Genomic DNA, 22,971 nt, shown 5'->3' on the forward strand with positions numbered 1-22,971 from the left:
ATGAAAACTTCCACGGAGCCGATCGGGCCCCGGGCCAGCGTTAATCAATCAATAACATACGGAAAGGAACCCGGGGCTATTTTGGAAGTCAGCTTTGCCTAACTAACCGAATGATCAAATCATCGGTTGGGCGTAAAAAGTTGTCTTAACCGTTCAGCTTCCGAATTGAGAACGTCGAGGTGGTGGTGGGGCCGTACCGCGACTAGATCGCCACCCGTCACACGGACGGCGTATTCGCCGTGACAGCTCGCCGCGACTCCAGGTCCCGCCGACCACCGATCCGTCTCATTTTTTTCGCTCTCGGTGCGTTCCTCATCTCTCGGTGCCCATTCATCTCGGGTTCCTGTGTCGATGTTCAAGCTTTGTTGGGCCCGTACAATCGAGGCGTTCGTCAATTTAATCTCTCGAGTTTAATTAAGTCGGCCGTTTGGTTGGTTTCACTCATCTTGGTCTGATTATCGACGGAGGTCGGTGTTGAAAAAATCGCTTCCTACCATTAATTTTCGTGAACAATGAGGATTTTTCGAGATTGGTTCTAAGAATTCTGATTATTTTGTTGCTTTTTTGTCATGTATACGTTCTATTCGGCTCCGTTGCTTGGTCTTCGTGTAAGGGAAATGAAAAGTTTACCATATATATAACGGTTACTGGTCTCTTGTCATATATATAGACTAAAAGCAAAAAGTATCAGAATTATTAATAAGTATATGAATTTATTTTGATCAGAAATCTCTATTGGGGAAAATACGAACTATCAAAGTATCAATCTAACTTAAATGTTAAACTTAAACTTAACGTTAAGGTATTCTAAAGGGCAATTAAAAGTCCCCGGCCTAACACATAGATGGCGCTACCAGAATTAAATCCATATGTTTATTAGTTAGTCCTAACCCTCAAAAGATGCATGTATAAATTTGACAGCTGTCGGATCATTATTTTATGAATTATAGACGGGTAGAAGACGGTGAATGCAGTGGACGTCCAAAAGAGGTTGTTACCGACGAAAACATCTAAAAAATCCACAAAATGATTTTGAATGACCGAATGAATGTTATCATTCACGAATATTTGGGTATCAGAAAGCTCTGTGCAAAGTGGGTGCCGCGCGAGCTCACTTTTGACAAAAACAACGACGAGTTGATGATTCGGAGCACTATTTGAAGATGATCAAGCGTAGTAAACCCGAGTTTTTGCATCGATATATGACAATGGATGACACATGACCTCATCATTTCACTCCGAAGTCTAATAGACAGTCATCCAAGTGAACTGCGCACGATGAACCCGCTCCAAAGCGTGGGAAAACACAACAGTCGGCTGGCAAGGTTATGGCGTCTGTATTTTGGGATGCGCATGGAATAATTTAAGTTGGCTACCTTGAAAAGGGAAGGACCATCAACAGCGACTATTACATAGCATTATTGGACCATTTGAAGAACGAAATCGCCAAAAAACGGCCGAATTTGAAAAAAAAGAAAGTGCTGATTCACCAAGACAATGCACCGTGTCACAAGTCAGTCAAAACGATGGAAAAATCTATTAATTGGGCTTCGAATTGCTTCCTCATTCACCGTAATCTCAAGATCTGACCCCCAGTGACCACGCTCTTTAAAATTGACCTGTACAAAATCTGGATATTCGCCAAATAAAAAGAACTGCTACCAGTAATATCCCAGGTATTTAAAACTCATATTTCAAATAATAAAACCGATTACAGAGAGAAAAAAACCTAACACCTACATCAGTTTGGGTTTATTAACAAGCAACAATTTATCAGCTGCATAGAATAACAGATGCAATTGAAAAAACCGATGAAGTCAAAAAAGTATGTTCAGCTATATTCTTAGATGTAGCACAAACTCTCTGTTCATAAGCTACAGAAAATGTTACCGAAACAACACAGTGAACTATTGAAATCTTACATTACAGCCAGACAGTTTAGAGTCAAACAAGAAGAAGCTAAATCTACAATAAACGAAGCTAAAGTAGGTGTGCCACAAGGAAGTGTATTGGGACCAATTTTTACCTATTCGATACGTGTGATAATCACTATAATAAATAATGCTATAATTCCATATAGCAGCAACCCTAAGTATATCGGGCAAAATCTTGATGCAAAACTTCGCTAGAAGCAACATGTAGAAAAGAAAAAGATAGCATATAAAGATATACATAATAAATTGCTATCATACAAGCAGGCGTTGAAACCTATTTGAACATACGGAATTCAATTATGGGGATCTCACTTGAAAATTCATACAAATAAAATACGTCTGGTAACAATGTAATAAATAAATAATTACAAAATATATACTGAACCAATTGTTCTCGATAAAGGCCCTTTTAAAGTCAAAATATTATTTTAATACATGCGAGCCAGTGAATATTAACAGTTGCTAGCTTCCCCTGGCAAAGGATACTAAACCATCTTGGCATATATCTGGACTGACATCTAACTTGGATGAAACGACTTAAATGCAAATCGAACATAACAAGATAACGAGCTATGTACTTTTTGATCATGCCAATGTTTATACAGATACAGACTGTGGAATAAAATTTAAATTGTAATCAGGATATCACTTATTGAAGTTAGTTTCTACAGATCGTTTATATAACAGATACCATATAAGATGTGTCAGTGTTAATTTTGATATAAAAGAAATCAGTACAGGCAATTACTACTTCGTATTAATGAAGATTCTCCTCTTCAGCATTTTTCTGACTAGTTATACTACTATTTCTTCGTCCACTTTAGTTTCTATATAATGGATTAAATTGTGTTAACATGTTATAAATGATGTAAACATTAGTTCAATGTTTTATGTTTAATTAACACGGTTATGTGAATACTGGTGATGTTGACACTGGTCTTGCTTTAACAATCCAGTGGTATAATTTGGTGTCAGATAAATCAAAAGCTTTCTTTCATTTTCATACATGCTAATGTTTATACAGATACAGACTGTGGAATAAAATTTAAATTGTAATCAGGATATCACTTATTGAAGTTAGTTTCTACAGATCGTTTATATAACAGATACCATATAAGATGTGTCAGTGTTAATTTTGATATAAAAGAAATCAGTACAGGCAATTACTACTTTTCGTATTAATGAAGATTCTCCTCTTCAGCATTTTTCTGACTAGTTATACTACTATTTCTTCGTCCACTTTAGTTTCTATATAATGGATTAAATTGTGTTAACATGTTATAAATGATGTAAACATTAGTTCTATGATTCTATATTGCTACGGGTGGGCTGCATGATTACCATTTGAGACATTCTACTATTATTGCAACACAACTAAAAGAGAGCTTAGGAAAAAGGTTTGATGAGTGTTTAAACTCATTATCTGAAATAAACGGCAATACCGTATTGCCGTCTATTTTATATTTCCACTACAGGACTTAAACACATTTTGTATTTATCAAAGAGGTTGATTTATAAAACAATCATAAAGCCAATTTGGAACTATGGGGTGCAAGTATGGGGTTGCACTAAAAATTCAAGTCAAACAAGTCATCCAACTGGATGACCTGGAAATCAAATGGATTGGTGAAGTTATCCAAGATTTCGACTTGAAATATGAAAGAAAAATTGAAATACTAAATCATACGAACGTGGAAGCAATACAACTGCTGGACAGCGCGCAGAATGTCAGGAGATTGAAGCGAAGCAAACCATACGAACTTACATAAAGTATATACCTTTAGTGTAAACTAAAACTTAAGTTATTATAACTTTATAATTGAGGAATACATATTGATATATTTTCTCGCACTCTAATAAAGATGCTATAAAAAAATTGTATTTCGTAATTTAAAGACATGTCAGATAGTATTTTGTAGTTGTTTACTCATTTTGGATCCTGAAAGAACTTAGCTTAAGATAAGTTAATCCGTTAGTATTTTCACTCTAATTATGTTAATGCATAATACAGGCCCCGTCTTTATATTAAAGTAGATTCCTTCTTGTGATTTATGAAGATGCTGTTATCTAAAGTGCTTGCATCTTGAAAAATTATGTTTGTTACTATTGTTCTAGCTCCTTATTATTGTTTCCTCTTCACTAAAACTATTTTGGTCCAAAAAGAAACTGCAAAAATACATAACTGATTAAAAATATCGGTGTCATTTAAACCACAAAATCGTACAGATGGCCCACCGTACGAGTATATGCGAGGGAGGAGGGAGAGTGGCGGTAGAATGCCAACGATTTCAGCTCGAGGACGTTAGGGGGGGCCATCACACATACCGAAACAGAATTATGACCTGTTATATGACTGATCCGGTCATATTCGCGGCATTTTGAGCCTTGTTACGATCGAAACTATGTCGGCAATATGCTTTATGACGTTTTGGTTGGGGATTTTTTCACGCCTCGTGCCCGCACTGGCCACCACCGTTGGTGGTCGGCCGACGATATCTGTCGTAATCGACATTTTATTCTTCGGTTTTTATCGTAACACTGAAGGTAACTTTTCAAATATATGTTTTGGTTTTTGTCTTAATCGTTCAACTTCGTCTGGAGCTTGTTATTCTCTATAAGATTGTGTTGAAAATCCTTTAAATTTATTGATTAATACTAAATGTAAAAACCGGAAAGACGTTATTGTTTTTTTATATAAATGTTTATAGTCATTTTTGCTAAAAAAATTGTGATAATTTATTATAAAAAAAATACATTTATTCATTTACTTTTCTGGAAAAAACTGTATATATATAATTGAATTAACTATAAAAATTGTGTTCACACAAGTTCGAATTCAAGTCAAGGGATTATTTTCTTCAGCAGGTTTTAGTCATTCTCCTGCAAGAGAATATGATGCACTAGGTTAATTATATTCTATTTACATAACTTAAAACCACACTCTACTTTGTTATTTGTACTTGAAACTTGAAGAAAATGCAATAAATTCTCTGCTTTTGATTTGGCTGCTCGTTATATGGATTATGGCAAATTTTATATATACATATATATATATATATATATATATATATATATATATATATATATATATATATATGTATATTATTTGTTTGTTATATGGAGAGTGAAAAGTGCTGAACTCATAAAGTAATATCGATTTTATTGTTGTCTTATAAATAAGTTCTTAAGCAAAACTGTTAAATGAAGAAATTATTTAAACCAATATATGTTTGTTTTGAGGTACGACAGCATGTCTCGAGCATCAAAATACGTACAAAAATGTCACGTCACTGCGAAGCCACTTGATACGACATTATTCGGTGAAAACAGTAAGGAAATGTGAATTATGCGAAAAAACATCGAACCTGAAGCACATATATGATAAATTACACAGAAAGAAACACTAGCTTAATGAACTTATTGACTTTACAGAAGGTTTCTTCCGCCTTATAGGGATAATTTTAGAAAAACCGATCAATATTTTGTCGGACAGCTAAAGGAGGAACGATTTCCGATCACCGACTGGAGCTTGTTATTCTCTATAAGATTTTGTTGAAAATCCCTCAAATTTATTGACGAATACTAAATGTAAAAACCATAAAGAAGTTATTGTTTTTTTATAATATATATATATATATATATATATATATATATATATATATATATATATATATATATTAATTACAAAACTGTTAAATGAAGAAATTATACCGAAATTACCAAACCAATACATGTTTGTTTTAGGTATGACAGCATGTCTCGAGCGTCAAAATACGTACAAAAATGTTACGTCACTGCGAAGTCACTTGAGACGACATTATTTGGTGAAAACAGTAAGGAAATGTGATTTATGCGAAAAAACATCGTACCTGAAGCAAATGAATAACATAAATGATAAATTAGACAGAAAGAAACACTAACTTAATGAACTTATTGACTTTACAGAAGGTTTCTTCCGCCTTATAGGGATAATTTTAGAAAAACCGATCAATATTTTGTCGGACAGCTAAAGGAGGAACGATTTCCGATCACCGACTGATTTTATATCATGGCCAGAAGGCGCGGGAGTCACGAAAAGTCATCTCCGGACGCCGCTGACCATTAAATTATTTGCTCGCGTATCATCGTCTCGACGGTCTTAAAAAGTTCGAAACGGCCGCAGAAACGCGGGGCCGTAAGATTTTCAAACGGCCAACACGAAATAACAAAAGGCCGCACGTCGCCGGGCGGAATTGAATTTTTCATTATTTAATCCGCGGTCGAAATAACGAAAAATCCATCGCCGATTCCGAAGCGCTCGCTCCCCATTAAAATTTCAAAAACCCGCCGATCGAACCGCCGAAGTGGGAATACATTAATGGCGGAGCGCGACGGAGCAGCCAGAGAAGAAGAGAAACGAGGACGCGGGTGGACTGGACACGCCGGGCGGATTAATAAGGCCAATACAGGAAAAACCGAGCAAAGAACCACGAAATATTGTTAAAAAATTGCGCTTCAGTCTTACGGTCCTGATTTAGTTCCTATTAACATGTTTAGAGACAATTATCATGTTATTACAGGCCTTGTTTATTTCCATTTGATTCAATAAACAGTCCTCAACTATTTGTAGTTTGTACTTCGATTCTACAATCCGGATTTAGTTCATAGTAACATATTTAGAGGCAGTTATCTATTTATAGCTAGGATTTTGTATCAGTATGATTACAGTCCTTATCTATTTCCTTCTCATTCATTCAATAGACCGTTTTCAACTGTGTGTAGCTACATTATTCTAAAATATAGGATTTTGTGGAAAGTCCCTCAAATGTATTGGTTAAGACACGCTTACCAACTGGAGTTATTTCAGATCAAACATATAAACATTATTAAATACATTTGTCATTCAGCCCAAATCAAGTGGAGTCATAAAAGACTGTCTTGGACATCAGTTAATATATCCCTGGAACTCTCTTTAGGAATCTAGAGTGCAGCTTATGAAAAGTTTAAAAGTCATAAAAAACTTTGAAACGTTAAAAAATTGTGGTTCGGTCCTACAGTTCTGATTTAGTTCCTATTAACATATTTACGCTTGTACGTATTAGTGTATTAGTGATTTATTCAATAGAAAGTTCTCAACTATTTGTAGCTAAAATAAAAATAAAAATAAAGACAAAAACAACATTTTTCTAACTATAAAAATTCATTTTGTCTGTAAATTATTCTTGTGTAAATATTTAACAATATATTTAGTTCATTCAGGATTAGCTTCATGCCGGCTTCGTGGCGCAGTGGTAAAAGTGTTGGGACGGTCCTCCTATTGTTGGGATAGTCGCGGGTTCGAATCCTACTAGGGCATGGTCGTAAATTTATGTTTGTGGTTGTATAAAATTTGTGAATGTTCTAGGCAAGAGTGTAAAATCCGACAACGAAAATGATCCCAGTCACGCCAGTAACCAGGCTGGGTAAGAGCGGATGTCTTCTGGGATGTGGAGCCCACGTTAGAGTTTAGGCCCAGTCCAGATAAACCCACAGTTGGTAAAAGGAGACTTTAAAATATATATAAAAAAAGGATTAGCTTCATCAAAATATCAGTATATTACAGAGGTATTAATATTTATTTTGATCTAATATATCTGGTTAATATTTAAATATAATTTATTTCTTGAATGAATGCATAAATAATAAAAGTCCTAAATCTAACGAAATGAGATAAGAATAAATATGGACTATATATATTCTAATTTGTAGGCTCTTAATAATGACTGTTGCTGTATAATGTATTTCTTTTAGTCAGGATTAATATTAATATATATTTTATTGCCTATTTTGTCACTCATCAGTCTATTGTCATTAGAGAACATATATATCACCACTTAAGAATCTGTTAAATAATTAATTTAACTGGTATATATGTATATATTAGTTGGGTGAAAAAGTAATCAAAGTTTTTTTTAAGTTGATTGTAAAAAAGTAAAAACGAAACAGTTTCTACTGGTAATTTAGATCGATTAGATTGTTGTTCTAACATTATGGTTTATAATTAACAGGTCTTAACAACAAGTATAGAGGACTGGGACCCACATATTAAGATCTTAGATCAGTTTTCAGTGTTAATTTCTCCATTAACGGTCGTATGAAAAGTATATTAGCTGTATGATGTAATGAGTAAACTATTTGGAATTAAGGGTTTCGTTTTTATGAAAAAATTTCGATTGATATATTATCTATACTAATTATTATCTAATTAAATTAATACAATGGGGTTTTATCTATTGTTGGTATAAAAATCAAACAGTTTCTACTGGTAATTTAGATCGATTAGATTGTTGTTCTAACATTATGATTTATAGTTAACAAGTCTTATCAACAAGTATAGAGGACTGGGACCTACATGTTAAGATCTTAGATTAGTTTTCAGTGTTAATTTCTCCATTAACGGTCGTATGAAAAATTGTATTAGCTGTATGATGTGATGAGTAAACTATTTGGAATTAAGGGTTTCGTTTTTAAGAAAAAATTTCCATTGATATATTATCTATACTAATTATTATCTAATTAAATTAATACAATGGGGTTTTATCTATTGTTGGTATAAAAATCAAACAGTGTCTACTGGTAATTTAGATTGATTAGATTGTTGTTCTAACATTATGGTTTATAATTAACAAGTCTTAACAACAAGTATAGAGGACTGGGACCCACATATTAAGATCTTAGATCAGTTTTCAGTGTTAATTTCTCCATTAACGGTCGTATGAAAAGTATATTAGCTGTATGATGTAATGAGTAAACTATTTGGAATTAAGGGTTTCGTTTTTATGAAAAAATTTCCATTGATATATTATCTAAACTAATTATAATCTAATTAAATTAATACAATGGGGTTTTATCCATTGTTGACACAAAAATGAAACAGTTTCTACTGGTAATTTAGATCGATTAGATTGTTGTTCTAACATTATGGTTTATAATTAACAAGTCTTAACAACAAGTATAGAGGACTGGGACCTACATGTTAAGATCTTAGATTAGTTTTCAGTGTTAATTTCTCTAATTCTCTCATCTAAAATAAAATATGTTTCTAGTGAAGTGAGAGTTTTTGCTCTAAACTATACACGATTCATAGCTAACGCAGTAGATAGTATATTATAAGGATGTTCTCCATTTCATCGAATCATTTATTTAAGGTGAATTGGAGATGCTCAAAGACCCCTAGCCATGAACTGTTAGAACAGCCCTAGTTTGTGGGTCTCAGACATAACCATATTAGCGCACGGTATAAAGCCGTTGCGAACTAACCTAGCCTACTATGATTTTTTTTCATCTCTTTAGGTTAAAATAAAATGGTTTGCAAGTAAATTAAGGGTTTTTGTTATATTCTTTACTATATCTATGTTATAAAACGATGCATTAGAAACGTTTCACATATATCAAAGAGGAACAGATAGAAAAAAGTCGACGAACGCAATTCCAATGATGGAGAAATGCGAAGGAAAACCGACAATTACTATGCACGGGCAGGATTCACATTCGCAGGGACATTTGACCGGATAGTCGCGATGGGTCGACGCCGCCTCTGATCAACCATCACACGACGTTTTAGATGTCCTCACGTCAAGTCGGTTCCATAACAGCCCGTCTCGTTATTTAAATATTTAAATATGTCACCGATATTCTTTTGTCTGCCCATTTCGAATAAACAAACGCCAACTTAGAATTGCTAATTGAACGGTTTCAAAATGGCCGAGAACCGACCGACTTCGCTCCGTCTCTCTCTCCCTCTCTCTCTCTCTCTCTCGCCTCGTCGTTATCGCCGAACAGTCCCGATCTAGTTCCCGCGACAAAAGTCGAAATTTGGGTGGAAAAAATCGGGACTCCGACCGAGGCTGACGCAAACAGGCCCAGCGGTTACCGCGGCGACGGGAGAACGACCACATACGCACACAAACGCACGCTAGTCAATGGTCGTGTTGTCCTTTCAAACAATTAAATAATTACACAGAGGCTTTTAAAAATGTTTGCGGTGAATAATGATGTTTGCGCAAGTGATTTGGTCGTATTCCGCGTTCGACTCCGAGTTATGTCATGATCGCTGATTAACGGACGGGCGATAATGGATCTTAATCAGGTAGGCGCTGAAACGGTAGTCTTTTGTTTGCCCAGACGGTTTGTTTTGTTGTTTATTGGAGTTTTGGGAATGCGCGTCTCGACTCGGTGCCCTCCGAGGCGCTACAGGTACTAAACGTCGGTCAAATATAGAGTACCGGATGATTCAAATGTCGTATCTAATGCCCACGAGACGAGCACGGAAAATCCAGCTTATAATTACAGCAGATACTCGTAAATGTGAACGAACGTGATTTAAATATAGAACTAGATTTACAGACTTATTAAAATAGACGATTGATACACATACATATCTATACAAAAAATATTCCATCAGTGAAGACTATTTCTAAGACAGAAAAAATATTCCGTAATTTTACTCTGTCTTAACTAGCGAGTATCGTTATCTTCCAATGCAAGGGACCGTAACTTACGAAGAACTTAAAATATCTAGGTATTCTATTTACCAACAACAAATTACATTAGATACGGTTAGTACAATCTCAATTTACAAATTAATTTATAAGTACTGTTGTGTTGTACTTGCATTACAGAACCAAGGCGAGTTCGGGATCAATACAACAGTACGTATTTCCCAAATTAAAATAAAACCAAAGTACTTAAGTTAAAATTAACAATACACGTATATACTGAACAAGTTCGTGTAGTTTGGTTCATTTCAATCTTTTAATTTCTTGCGTCCGGTAGCTCTATTGTTTCCACGCGGCTGTGATTTAGCTACCCTATATCTATGTATGAAACTTCTTTTTTATCAGAACTAATCACTATTTTATAATTTATTCTATCAGAACAAATCTAAATCTTGGCTGAAACTTGCATAACTTGCACATCCGTTGTCACATTTCATCGTCCTCACTATCGATATCTTTCTCCTTATTATCATTCATCTCCTTATCTTTGTTCCATAAATTAATATCAGCTGGAGCATAAACAATGTTGGTAATCGCCATTTCCGATCCAAGGAGACACTGATAATGTTACCGGCACTCGATCTCACAAAAAAATGACTCGATGAAGGCATTAGCTCAAAGAAAAAACTGTTCTCTTGGAACGACATTGTTAAATTACCTGAAAGATGGCCAATATTTTGAATAAATAAATTTTAACTATCCCTTGTAAATAACTTATTTTCTTTAGAGAAAAAAAAACTTAAACTTCTAATGGTACAAGTATTTTCTCGTAGAGCTTAACTAATTATCAATATTCTATGAAAAAGGAACTGAAACCGTTTCATAGCCGAGTTCTATGATAAACAGAAATGCACTAGTCATCGTGAGTCGACAATACAAACCATAAAAAGGGCTAAAAACTTTTACCTTAACGATATTCGTTCTCACAGTTTATACAGTGGTAAAAAAAGTTTAGTCTACGATTCGATGCAGACATATTCTCCAACCTACCAAGAATTGAAAATTAACGATTTATGCTGTGGTATATTAAGATCGAATAAATATCTCTATATAAATATAACGAAAAAAAAAGATAATCACAGGCATTCTTGAAAAAGCATACGAAGAGTTATGTTGTTGACTTGGATATAGCGCAAGCATTCGATAGAGTATTGGCATACGGGACTCATAAGGCATATATGTACAAACTCCATAAAATGTTACAGAAGAAATACCTTGAACTATTAAACTTTTACATCTCAGCCAAGATGTTCAACAAGGAGTAGCTTATTGAAACAATAAAAATCAAGGAGAGCAAATCAGTGCATATTCAATTCACCTACAACCACACTGTCTATATACTAATAAATACTACTATTACCCCATATAGTAACAATGTTAATTCCCTTGGGAGGAGTCTTGATAGCAAAATGAACACCTCAGATTAGAACACAATAAAGTGTATTGGTTAACTGGAAGAAAATTAAAAAAAAACTTTAAAAGCAAACACTAAAACCTATATATAGTATGGAATTCAGTTATGGGAATGTTCTGCGAGAACTAATATCAGCATAATACTGGTATTACAGACATTCATATAGCAACTGTCATGGAGGAAATGAAGAGATTCGTAACAAGATACGAGGAAAGACTCCATTTCCATGTCAACACCGAGGTGTTGCAACTTTTGGATAATATTAAACTAGGATGCCAACTTAAGAAAACCAAACCGTGTGATTCAGTGTAGGAATCACAAAACAGGTCTTATTCCCGGGGCTGAGTTAATATTCTGTCACTCGGTATATATAAACTAAATGTTTGTGATTTATGTAATTTACTTTTTTAGAAGCCGAAAAAAGTCCGAAAAAGATGCAGTGCACCAAACAAACATAAGAAGACATTGAGAAATGATGGAATCGTGAACAAGTTTTCGATAGATTAGAAATTAACAACTTGGTAATTAACTTGAATAGTGATTCTGATAGTGAAAGTGACAGTAGCTTTTTATTTGTTGGTGGCTTATGGCCCAATGCTGACAATTACCAACACAGAGTAATGACTAACAGAAATAATTAACGATGAGTATATAATTAATATAGGATAACTGTAGGAAATTATATTGTTGAGTGTGAACTACTGCCCTGCAATACTGTTGGACATCTCACAATCTTTCGATCGGGTATGGCATTTGTGACTAATCTACAAGATAAGCAAATTGCTACCATGGAACTAATGTCAACTGATATAGTAATATATTTAGAAAAACGATGTAGAGTCTCGACCCAAAGGACATTCTCAACACTTAAACCCATTTCTGCTGGAGTTCCCCAGTATAGTGTCTTGGGCCCACTCCTGTATCTCCTCTATACTGCTGATATCCCAACACCAAAAGAAACAGTACTTGGAATATTTGAGGACGACACAATTATCATGGCAAAATATATATCTCCAGCTAAGAAGTCAACAATATCTACACTAAAGATTGGAAAATATAGCTTAACAACTTCATATCTGTCCATGTTAATTTTTCATAACAGATAAGACTCAAAATCAAACAATTCTACTAGCTACTCAAAAGATACATTCAACTTGACCTAAAATGAAATATATTGGTTTACCAATCAATCATGAAGGCAATTTGGACCTATGGAGTGCAAACATGGGGTTGCACTAAATCATCAAACCAACTAGTAATCCAACGCTGCCAAAACATAACTCTACGATTAATTATCAATGCTTATGGCTACTTAACCAACGAAAAGGTGCGCGATGACCTTGAAATCAAACGAATATACGAAGTGGTCCAGGATTTCATCTTGAAACATCAAATAAGGTTGCTAAATAAAAGCAATGTAGAAACCACACAACCACTGGATAACACGCAGGAAATCAGAAGATTGAAGCGAACCAAACCACACGAATTTGTATAGTGTTTAAGTGTATTCTTATGTGTATAGATGGTACTACTATAACTAAATCCATACGTTTGCTAGTTAGCCCTAACCCTCAAAAGATTTGTGTATAAATTTGACAACTGTCGGATTATTAATTTGTGAATGATAACATTTTGAATGAAGCAACTTTTGTTATTGTGAAAAAATGGATAAAAAGGAATTTCGCGTGTTGATAAAATTTTGCTTTTTGAAGAGAAAAAAATACAGTTGAAGCAAAAACTTGGCTTGGTGCCAAGATACTGTTGACAATGGATGAAATAAGGCTCCTGGCAAGGTTATGACGTCTGTATTTTGGGATGCGCATGGAATAATTTTCATTGACTACCTTGAAAGAGGAAGGACCATCAACAGCAACTATTGCATAGCGTTATTGAACCACTTGAAGAACTAAATCGCCGAAAAACGGCCGCATTTGAACGAAAGTGCTGCTTCACCTAGACAATGCACCGTGTGAAAAATCCATGAATTGGGCTTCGAATTGCTTCCTCATCCGCCGTATTCTGCAGATCTGCCCCCAACGACTATTTCCTGTTCTTAGATCTCAAAAGAATGCTCGCTGGGAAGAAATTGTTGTCGAATGAAGAACTGAGGCCTATTTTGAAGCAAAGGACAAGTCGTACTACAAAAATGGTATCGAAAAGTTGGAGTGTTGCTATAATCAGTGTATCATCCTTGAAGGGAATTATGTTGCATAAAAAAAACTAATTTTGCAAAAAAATGTGTTTTACTGCGGTAGGCCGGGGACCTTTCAATTGACCTGTTAAGTAGTTTGGTTTTATTTTGATTTGGAAAATACATACTGATGTATTAATCCCTAATAATAATAATTAATAAGTACAACGGTAACAGTACTAATAAATTAATTTGTAAATTAGGATTGTACTAAGCTTACCTAGTGTAACATATAATTAATAAAAACTCTTAAATCTACTTCTATATAAATAGAGAGAAAGAGCGAGAGAAGTAGAATGAAATTGTTGAATAAATTATATTGGATCGAGTTTGAAAAACAAGATAGACGAAAACAAGCAGGACTCACACACACACACACACAACGAACGGATAATGTTCGAGGAAATACCGTTCTTTCCTCGATCTCGCTGAAATCTAATGAATGAAACATCTACATAACTTGAATGAAATGGTCGTTGATTTATACCGATGATGTAATTAAGATATAAAACATCGTACAACGGATGTACGAAAGGCCAGTTCGCATAATATTTAGCGATGGTCGCCGCTATTAATTGCTAATTTAAATACAGTAGCCGTAACAATCGATAATAATTATTGTGGATTCGTATGTGACTGTCATCATATGATGGAGACGCCACAGGTCGTGTCGTCGGACGTAATTTCGGTAGCGGCATAGCGCAGCGCACAGCTCATCATCGGAGTCCGATTGAACGCTATTTTTATGCGTGGTCAGTGGACGTCACTCACTGCATTTAAATCCCAGGTTTATTTTCGTTAAAGTCCCTGAATTAATCAATTAATTTCCAATTACAGTAAAAAATGGTCGTGACGTTCTTCCACGACACCTTCTTCATTGTCTTTCCCGCTCGTTCTTCTTATATTGTGGATATTCGTTTAAAACTGTTTGAATATGATCAGTTCTACCACCAAATTTCATCGGAATATAGTCAGACTTGTATCAAATCTATTTCGCAGCATTTTTAATATCTTAATAATGCCGCTGGGGATAGTCAGAAGTACAACGACACGAAATCAGACAAGTAGGATGATTGTGGAATGATACAAGTTGAAGTTTTACTCACCTCCTCGTAGGGGAACATCTTTTTAAAATCAATTACGTCTTACATTAGATACACTTAGATACACCGTTCTGTTGTACTTGCATTAAGTCGCAAGCAAGGCGAGTACGGATTAAACATTATACATTATCCAAACTAAAATAAAACTAAAGTTAAGAATACATTTATACACTACAAGTTCGTGAGGTTTGGTTCGCTTCAATCTTCTGATTTTCTGCGTGTTGTCTAGTAGCTCTGTTGTTTCCACGTTACTGTAGCGAAATCTTGGATCACTTCGTGTGTTCATTTGATTTCGAGGTCATCAAGCAGCTCTTTGACGGTTACGTAGCGACAAACATTGGTAATAAATCGCAGAACTTTGTTTTGGCAGCGTTGGATTAGGATTTAGCTTGATGTTTTAGTGCAACCCCATATTTGCATCCCACAGGTCCAAATTGGCTTTATGATTGACTGATAAAGCAATCTCCTTGATTTTAGCTCAAGTTAAGAGTATCTTCCAACTAATCAGTACAGTTGCTTGACTACCATCGAGAGAATTGTAACATTAAAGAGCCGATTAGACTTGAATTTTTTGAGATAAACCTTGAAAAAAAACTAATAGAGCAAAGTAATTGTATAACTCAAAATCCTGTATTCACGAGATATTATCCTTTTTGATGTCTAAAATATATTAAAAGGTAAATACTGTTGACATATAAAACACTATATAAGAATTAACAAGAAGAATAAAGCATGAGCAATAATAGAATCAAATGTGACACCTCTTATGTTGTTACAGTGATATTGTATGATCATCTTTTGTTTGATTTTGATACGATATTTATTACCATAATTCCTGTTTTTACAAGAAAACATATTTCAGCTATATTTTCCCACATTTTTTTACTATTGAAATATTAGTATCAGCACTGCGAATTCCCGGTATATTGCATTTTAAATTTTTAAAAAAAGTTCGATTTCTGCTTAAACTGACCCAAAAATGATGTAACATTTTAATATAATTTCTAGACATATTTTTTTTAAAAGTACTAGTATATAACTAAAAGTAATTAACAAGGCTCGCAAAATAATTACCTAGCCCTGATAATCAGGATCAATCAAGGCGTTCGTTAGTATCAGTAAACATTATTATGGACATTTTCAATCGGTTTTGTAATCAAAACACATCGTCAAGCATTCACAAAGTTATAACTTATGCAAATATTGTAAAAAGACTCTTTAATCAAAAATATAACTGTTTAAAAACAAGCACTGTTATGTCTGAATTACGCCAGGTACTTACCATACAGTCCTCTCATTTCCATGACCAATTTTTATAATGAAAATGGGTAATAAAAATTAACTTCCTTCGTTACCTGTATCTAAAACCCTACTATCCTTAATTTAGATGTTTAATTGCATAAATTTCAAAAATGAGTAATAAACTTTTATTTAATTTTAAAATATAATAGCTTAAAAATAGATACACCCAATAAATGAAGTTATTAATACTCACAAATAAATATAAGAGGTACTTGCTTGTATTCTGATAGTTGTTTTACTATAAATCAAAATATTTTCTATCATTTTGGTCTATCTATTATCGCAACTTCTTCAGCAGATGGTATAATAGGTGGTAATCAGAAGAAGCTGTCTGAAATTCTCTAAAGATTTGAGCTAGTTTTCGTCCAATATGACTTGCAATTCTGAAAGTGTTTGATGGGCTTCGGTAGCAGACTTGAGGTTTAACGTCCGAATACACAGAAAAACTCAATAATACAAAATGGAAAACTGTTATTTTATGTCAAAATCATCGAGTTTAACAGTTGTTAATGCAGAACTTTGATAGTTGGTTTTTTAATCACAATACATGCAAGCACTTAAAGATCGAACATCTTTACCTGATGCTGTACCCCCTTCGAGGAAGCAGATTTTAGTTTTCATGTGACGATCTTTTAATATTTGCCACTGAGCCCATCATTCAGTATTTACGCAGAGAAAAAAAAAACACACACATTCTCAAGTTTACATAAAAATTCTTTATTTAAGAAAAAAAATAATTTATCACTATACAGATCTTAATTTTAATTGTCACCTTGTATGTATAACCTATATATAAATATATATATGCGATACCTTATACATCTATATAGGAACTTAACAATACGTTTTTTAAAATTGTATAACTATAGTGTGCGTATGTACAAGATCATTGAAAATCCATTTAATCCAGATAAATCTTAATATCACATTTTAAAGGTTTAGGCATCGAAATGGGCAAAGGTCTCGTCACCCTCTGCCCAAACTATCTATATCTCTCTCATTTACAACTATCGATATTCATTCGAGTTATGGTTTTACATAACATATAACAGAAGCGGTACTTCGGAGAGATTCTGATAATTAAACAAATAAACAAACCAAAAAATAGATCCGTATATCTTATGTACAACAAAAACAAAAACGAACAGAAGAAGAAACTATCTTATATAAAGCTGTTACTGTTGCGAGGTCTCTCTCAGTTTCACCCCCTCAAACCCTTTTCACATTTACATTGTGCTCTGTGGCTTCTAGACGGACACACAGGCACACATTCTCGACCTATCCTACAATAAATAGGTTTGAAATTGTCTCTATTATGTCAATATATCTATGCCGGTCCTGGTGCCATGGGTCTCGACGCAGGGGGGAGATATGGGCCAGAATTTTGAACAAAAAGTTATCCTGAAATAAAAACGAAAAAAAATTCAAACAAAAAGCAACAAAAAAAAATCTAACTAAAATAAATAAATAAAATGGTCAAACAATAGAAAAACATTTAAAATTTAAAAAAATAAATAGCTACACAGGGTGTGGAGGGGGGGGGTGAGTGGGGTTGGGGAGTTTCGTTCATTCGTCAGGAGAAATGGAATGGTATTAATATAAAATATAGATAAGTGTGTGTTTGTTCGGGTATATATATACAGTGGCAAATATTAAAAATCATTTTTAGTCAACATGAAATATTAATAAAAATGCCTTTTGAAAACCGAAAATAGTAATAACAATAAAATTAAAAATTATTAAATACATTATATATATATATATATATATATATATATATATATATATATATATATATATATATATATATATATATATATATATATATATATATATATATATATATATATATATATATATTACATTATTTAGCAGATAATCATGATTCCTTTAACTAAATGTGGTAACAAATGATCCAAACAATATATATGCAATATCAATGAATATATGTTCGACAGAAATATGGGAATAAAATATTATTAACACCAAAAAGTACAATTAATATGAAGAAAAAGAAGCAAGAGGCTTCGCAAAATGGCGCAAAAATATGAGAACAAAGTATGCCAAATCTATTTCATATACATTTGTTACATTGATATTCAAGGAAATACGACGTAAAATTGACTCTTTTCCTGTAAACTAAAATAAAATACGAACAATACAATACGACCGTAATAACATATGAATAAATCTGAACCACCTGCGACAAATCAAATGAAACTCGTCTATTGTCATAGCAAAAGTAATTCTTACGGTACAAACGAGCTATTTCTACCCCGAAAGTTCCTACCTAAACAACGAAACAAAAGCGAGAATTCGTGGAAACCATGTTGCATTCTGCGCGAGTAAATAGATGCGCGCCGGTACGGCCGTGGGTACCACCGGTTCGGACATCTTATGTTTTGTCCGAAATTGCGGCAAACAAAGCTCTTGTTTACATTACGGAGGTAGATATTGATAAAGAATACCAGGTAGAAAAGATACCCGAGAAAAGGCCACGTTATTCGAACGCTCGTCTCTTGCACCTGGACGGGATTAGGTACGAATAAAGCCGTTGCCGCTCAAACAACGAGCGCTCTCTTTCATTAACCGAGGACCGTTTCCGAAGCTGTGCCCGTCTCACAAAAACCTCGGAACAATTACAATTTCGATATTTGGTTGACGTGTTCCGCAGACTGACTCATAATGGGGAACAGTTATCTCTTGGGACCAGAAAAGGACAATTTTTCTATGCTCTCGCACGGCTTCGGGCTTTAATCCACGCCACGTATGCTTTTTAAGTTCGAAAAGCTCGTTAATTGGAACGAATCTCAGGTACAATTCGAAAAATCAGTTAAATTCTACGGATATACGGATAGGAATTCTCGCAACTTATGAAACATCATTGAATATAAAATAAAAACGTTTGCCCAAGATTTACCAATTATGTGTATTAAGGATAGTCAAAAAATCTTCGTCAATTCTTCATGAAGTCATATTAGACACTTGACCTCATTGTATTTGTTCAATTATCAGTCCTCAATATAATTTTGAACGTTCGAATTATATTTCACTAGCGACCCGCTCCGGCTTCGCACGGGATGCTGATACTAAATTAAATACACTACAGAAAAAATATGAACGTTGTATATAAAAACATAGCGGCCAGCTCCGACTTTGCACGGGCATAAAATATATATGCCTATGTCACTCAATGAAAACATGATTAAAATCGATCCAGTATTTTTGGTTCATTCATTACTGCCCTTGGCCTGCACGCATTAAATTTGGAGTAAAACAATTCCTCTTCCCCTATACTTACTATGAAGATTTCCTGCTATCTTTGAAATATCTAAATTCATACAATTTTTATTACATTACACATTTTTAAACGCAAATTTTAAATTTGTAATATCTCCGAAAATATTTGTTTAATTTACATGCTGTAAGGAACCATATTGATCTATATTAATTGCACACTGTATTTAAGGTACTTAATTCGATAAGGATTAATGCCGTATTGCTTAAAATAGCTTCGTAAATAAGCTATTTTCTCACGTAAAAAGTAAACAATAAAAATGGTTAATGTGGGTTATCCCTAAAAGATAAACATATACCATCGCGGACTTTTTTGTAGACCTTTTTATGGTGTACAATACTGTAGTACATTAATTTTATCTAACTCGTAGGGTTAGGCAGCGTTTTTGCTAATTGCTAAATAATACTAAAAAAATAGGTTAATTTACGACATCACGTTAGAAACCTCTAAAATTAGCAATGTTGCCTTAGTATATTATGCATGTATTATACATATAAACCTTCCTCTTGAATCACTCTATCTATTGAAAGAAACCGCATCAAAATCCGTTGCGTAGTTTTAAAGATTTAAGCGCACATAGGGATATAGGGACAGAAAAGGCGACTTTGTTTTGTACTATGTAGTGATGTAAAACCCACATAACCCCATTAAAATTTGGAACAAGTAGCATTGCTTGATACAATGTTGCTTGCGTTATAAACACATAAAGGACTAAAATATTTTAATAAGAATTCAAATAATTGCAAAGGAAAGGATTAAAGAGTTTAATTATATATATTAGATACCCTCTCCTTTGATATTTTGTTTATCATTAACCATTTATTTTGTTGAAATGATTTCATATGTCCTGTCAATTTTGCTCAATTTTATTTCAATCCATATTATTGTTGAATTAACTGTTATATATGACTGAAACTATATATATATATATATATATATATATATATATATATATATATATATATATATATATATATATATATATATATATATATATATATATATATATATATATATATATATAGATAGATAGATATATAGATATATATAGAATATATATATATATATATATTCTATTCAATGTTTTTTGGACACATGTCATCAAGATTTTTTCAGAATCAGACAATATTTACTTTCCCATTTTATTCTAATAAAAAAGAGACATAATACCGTATGATTAGTTAGAACACGTAAACTATAATGTTAATTAATTATATTTGATAACATTTTTGTTCAATTATATTATTCAGATTATAATTTTGTTGTACGTCAAAACGTCAAAGCCAAACTTAATTACAACTTACAGAGTTGATGCGGCAATATTGCGACGACTTCATAAATTTAACTACTTCTACTTGTTACTTTTACGGTTGGGACATCATTAGACAGAATTCTTTGTACTGTTTTATCCCTTTTCATCATCTAAACTGATTAAAAGCTACAATATACTGGATATTTCCTAGAAAAAATCGAACATCTGGGTACAAAATATTGACGTCTCGCGAGGTCCCCGTTTTACCGAACAGGGTATAAAACGATACAAAAAAACTGTCGTTAACCACACGTGAGTCATAAGTGATAGCCGAAAAAAACGATACATTAAAATATAAACGAGCCAAGGGCGGTTGAGTCTCTTTTTTTATGTCCTCCCTCATAAATCTTCGTGGTTCGATGGAGGGTAAAAAGAACGACAATAGGTGGGATTACTTGAGCTATAATGTTGTTTTAGTGGGAGTTAACGTTGATTCGCGTAACGTTAAAGTAAGCGCAGAAGAACATCGATCGTGCAAGAAGTCACCGCCACATCGCTTATGGATAGCAAGCAGCCTCTTATATTGGCAGTGTATTTTACTGCCAATAAGTTGTCGCTATAAATATCCCCTTAGCAATTAGCATAAAACACAATGGTTAGCGCGTATGTGTGCCAATAATGATTAAAACCGCACTCTCCGTAAGTTATTGTTCAGTCAAAGAGGATGGCGAGCACGACTTCATTTAATTGGCTTCATTTCGTCGGTGTGTACTCTCCCGTCTCCACCACCGAAACGCCGAGGTATATTCAGATACCTCCCACTGAAGAAGCGAATGCCTCTCATTTATTTGCATATTCGCTTACTACCCCGATCTATTATCTTGTGACGTGATTTGTTTCGTATTAATATAAGCAGTACTTAAAACTTAAGTACATGACTTAATTTTGTTTCGTTTTTTGTACAATGGATAAAGAGGACCACCAACTCTGCATTCCATCAAATTTATATATCCTGGAATCTAAGGATCATATACTAGTTCGATTTTAAATGGTGAGAAATATTCAAAATTAAGCCATCTTTTAGTTTAAAAAAGGCAGTATTGTTAGGTTTATCACCGCTCCTTGTATACGTAAAATAACAGTGTTTTCATCTCTACACAAACTAGAACTGGTGAGGGTTAACTGATACTAGATAATTGATTCAAGAAAACCTGGAATGAATATATTAAGAATATAAATTTGCACAAGAAGCAAGAGAAAAGAGACATTAAAGGTGCAAGATATATTTCTACGTGTCAAAAAAAAGCCAATAAACTCTCGTCACTTAGAAAACTTGCTGATGTTGAACTTTCATGTACATCTATATAGAAAATAGATGAAAAAACTATAATAATCAAACCATTCGAGAGACTCCTAACTCTAAACCTTAAAAACTAAACCGACGACAAAACACCAAGACCTGGAAGACTTTTATTCAAGAACAATGAAGCAGGACTCTTACCACGTAGCCCACGTCGGAATTTATCCGAACAAGTGGCAATCTCCCAACCATAGCATACGCTACGAAATAAGAAATATGGATTAATATTTCATCTCCCTATTGTATATCTCGTATTATGAATTCTTAATGCAGTACGTGTTCTCGTCCTCTTTCCCTTTACTGGCGCATAGGCCCCCATCAATTTTTGATGACTCCACGTAGCCAGAGTTGGAGACCAGTTCAGTTTTTACCTCGCCCGACCCTATATATATCTTACATCAACGGAGGCCGAATGAAAATTAACCGAGAAAACTCGGGATTGATTAAGGAAGGAGGTTACCCCTCCCCCCTCGCGCAACTAAAACAATCGCCCAAAACTCAATATCCTTATCGAGACCGAGACCATTTATCATGTTGAAACGTCATAATTAAGTATCCCTCGGAAAATAGAGGGCGCTCGAGACCCTGCTTTATTATTCAT

General features: G+C 33.9%; 1 protein-coding gene across 8 annotated transcripts in view; it reads right to left on the reverse strand.

Annotated features, from left to right (window-relative positions):
- Positions 1 to 22,971, reverse strand: part of zfh2 (Zn finger homeodomain 2) — a 370,513-nt gene that overhangs the window by 68,681 nt on the left and 278,861 nt on the right. Inside the window, exon 5 of one of the 8 annotated variants that reach the window (XM_076415466.1) lies at positions 17,720 to 17,861. The exons of the other annotated variants lie outside the window; for them this stretch is intronic. Coding sequence (XP_076271581.1) covers positions 17,857 to 17,861 — 5 coding nt within the window. The 3' untranslated portion in view covers positions 17,720 to 17,856. Of the gene's footprint in view, positions 1 to 17,719; positions 17,862 to 22,971 lie in introns of those variants that run through there. 8 annotated transcript variants of the gene reach the window in all.

Source organism: Rhynchophorus ferrugineus, unplaced genomic scaffold (assembly GCF_030347505.1).
Source record: "Rhynchophorus ferrugineus isolate W39M unplaced genomic scaffold, kcgeb_rfMv2 rfM10, whole genome shotgun sequence".
Lineage (NCBI taxonomy): Eukaryota > Metazoa > Arthropoda > Insecta > Coleoptera > Curculionidae > Rhynchophorus > Rhynchophorus ferrugineus.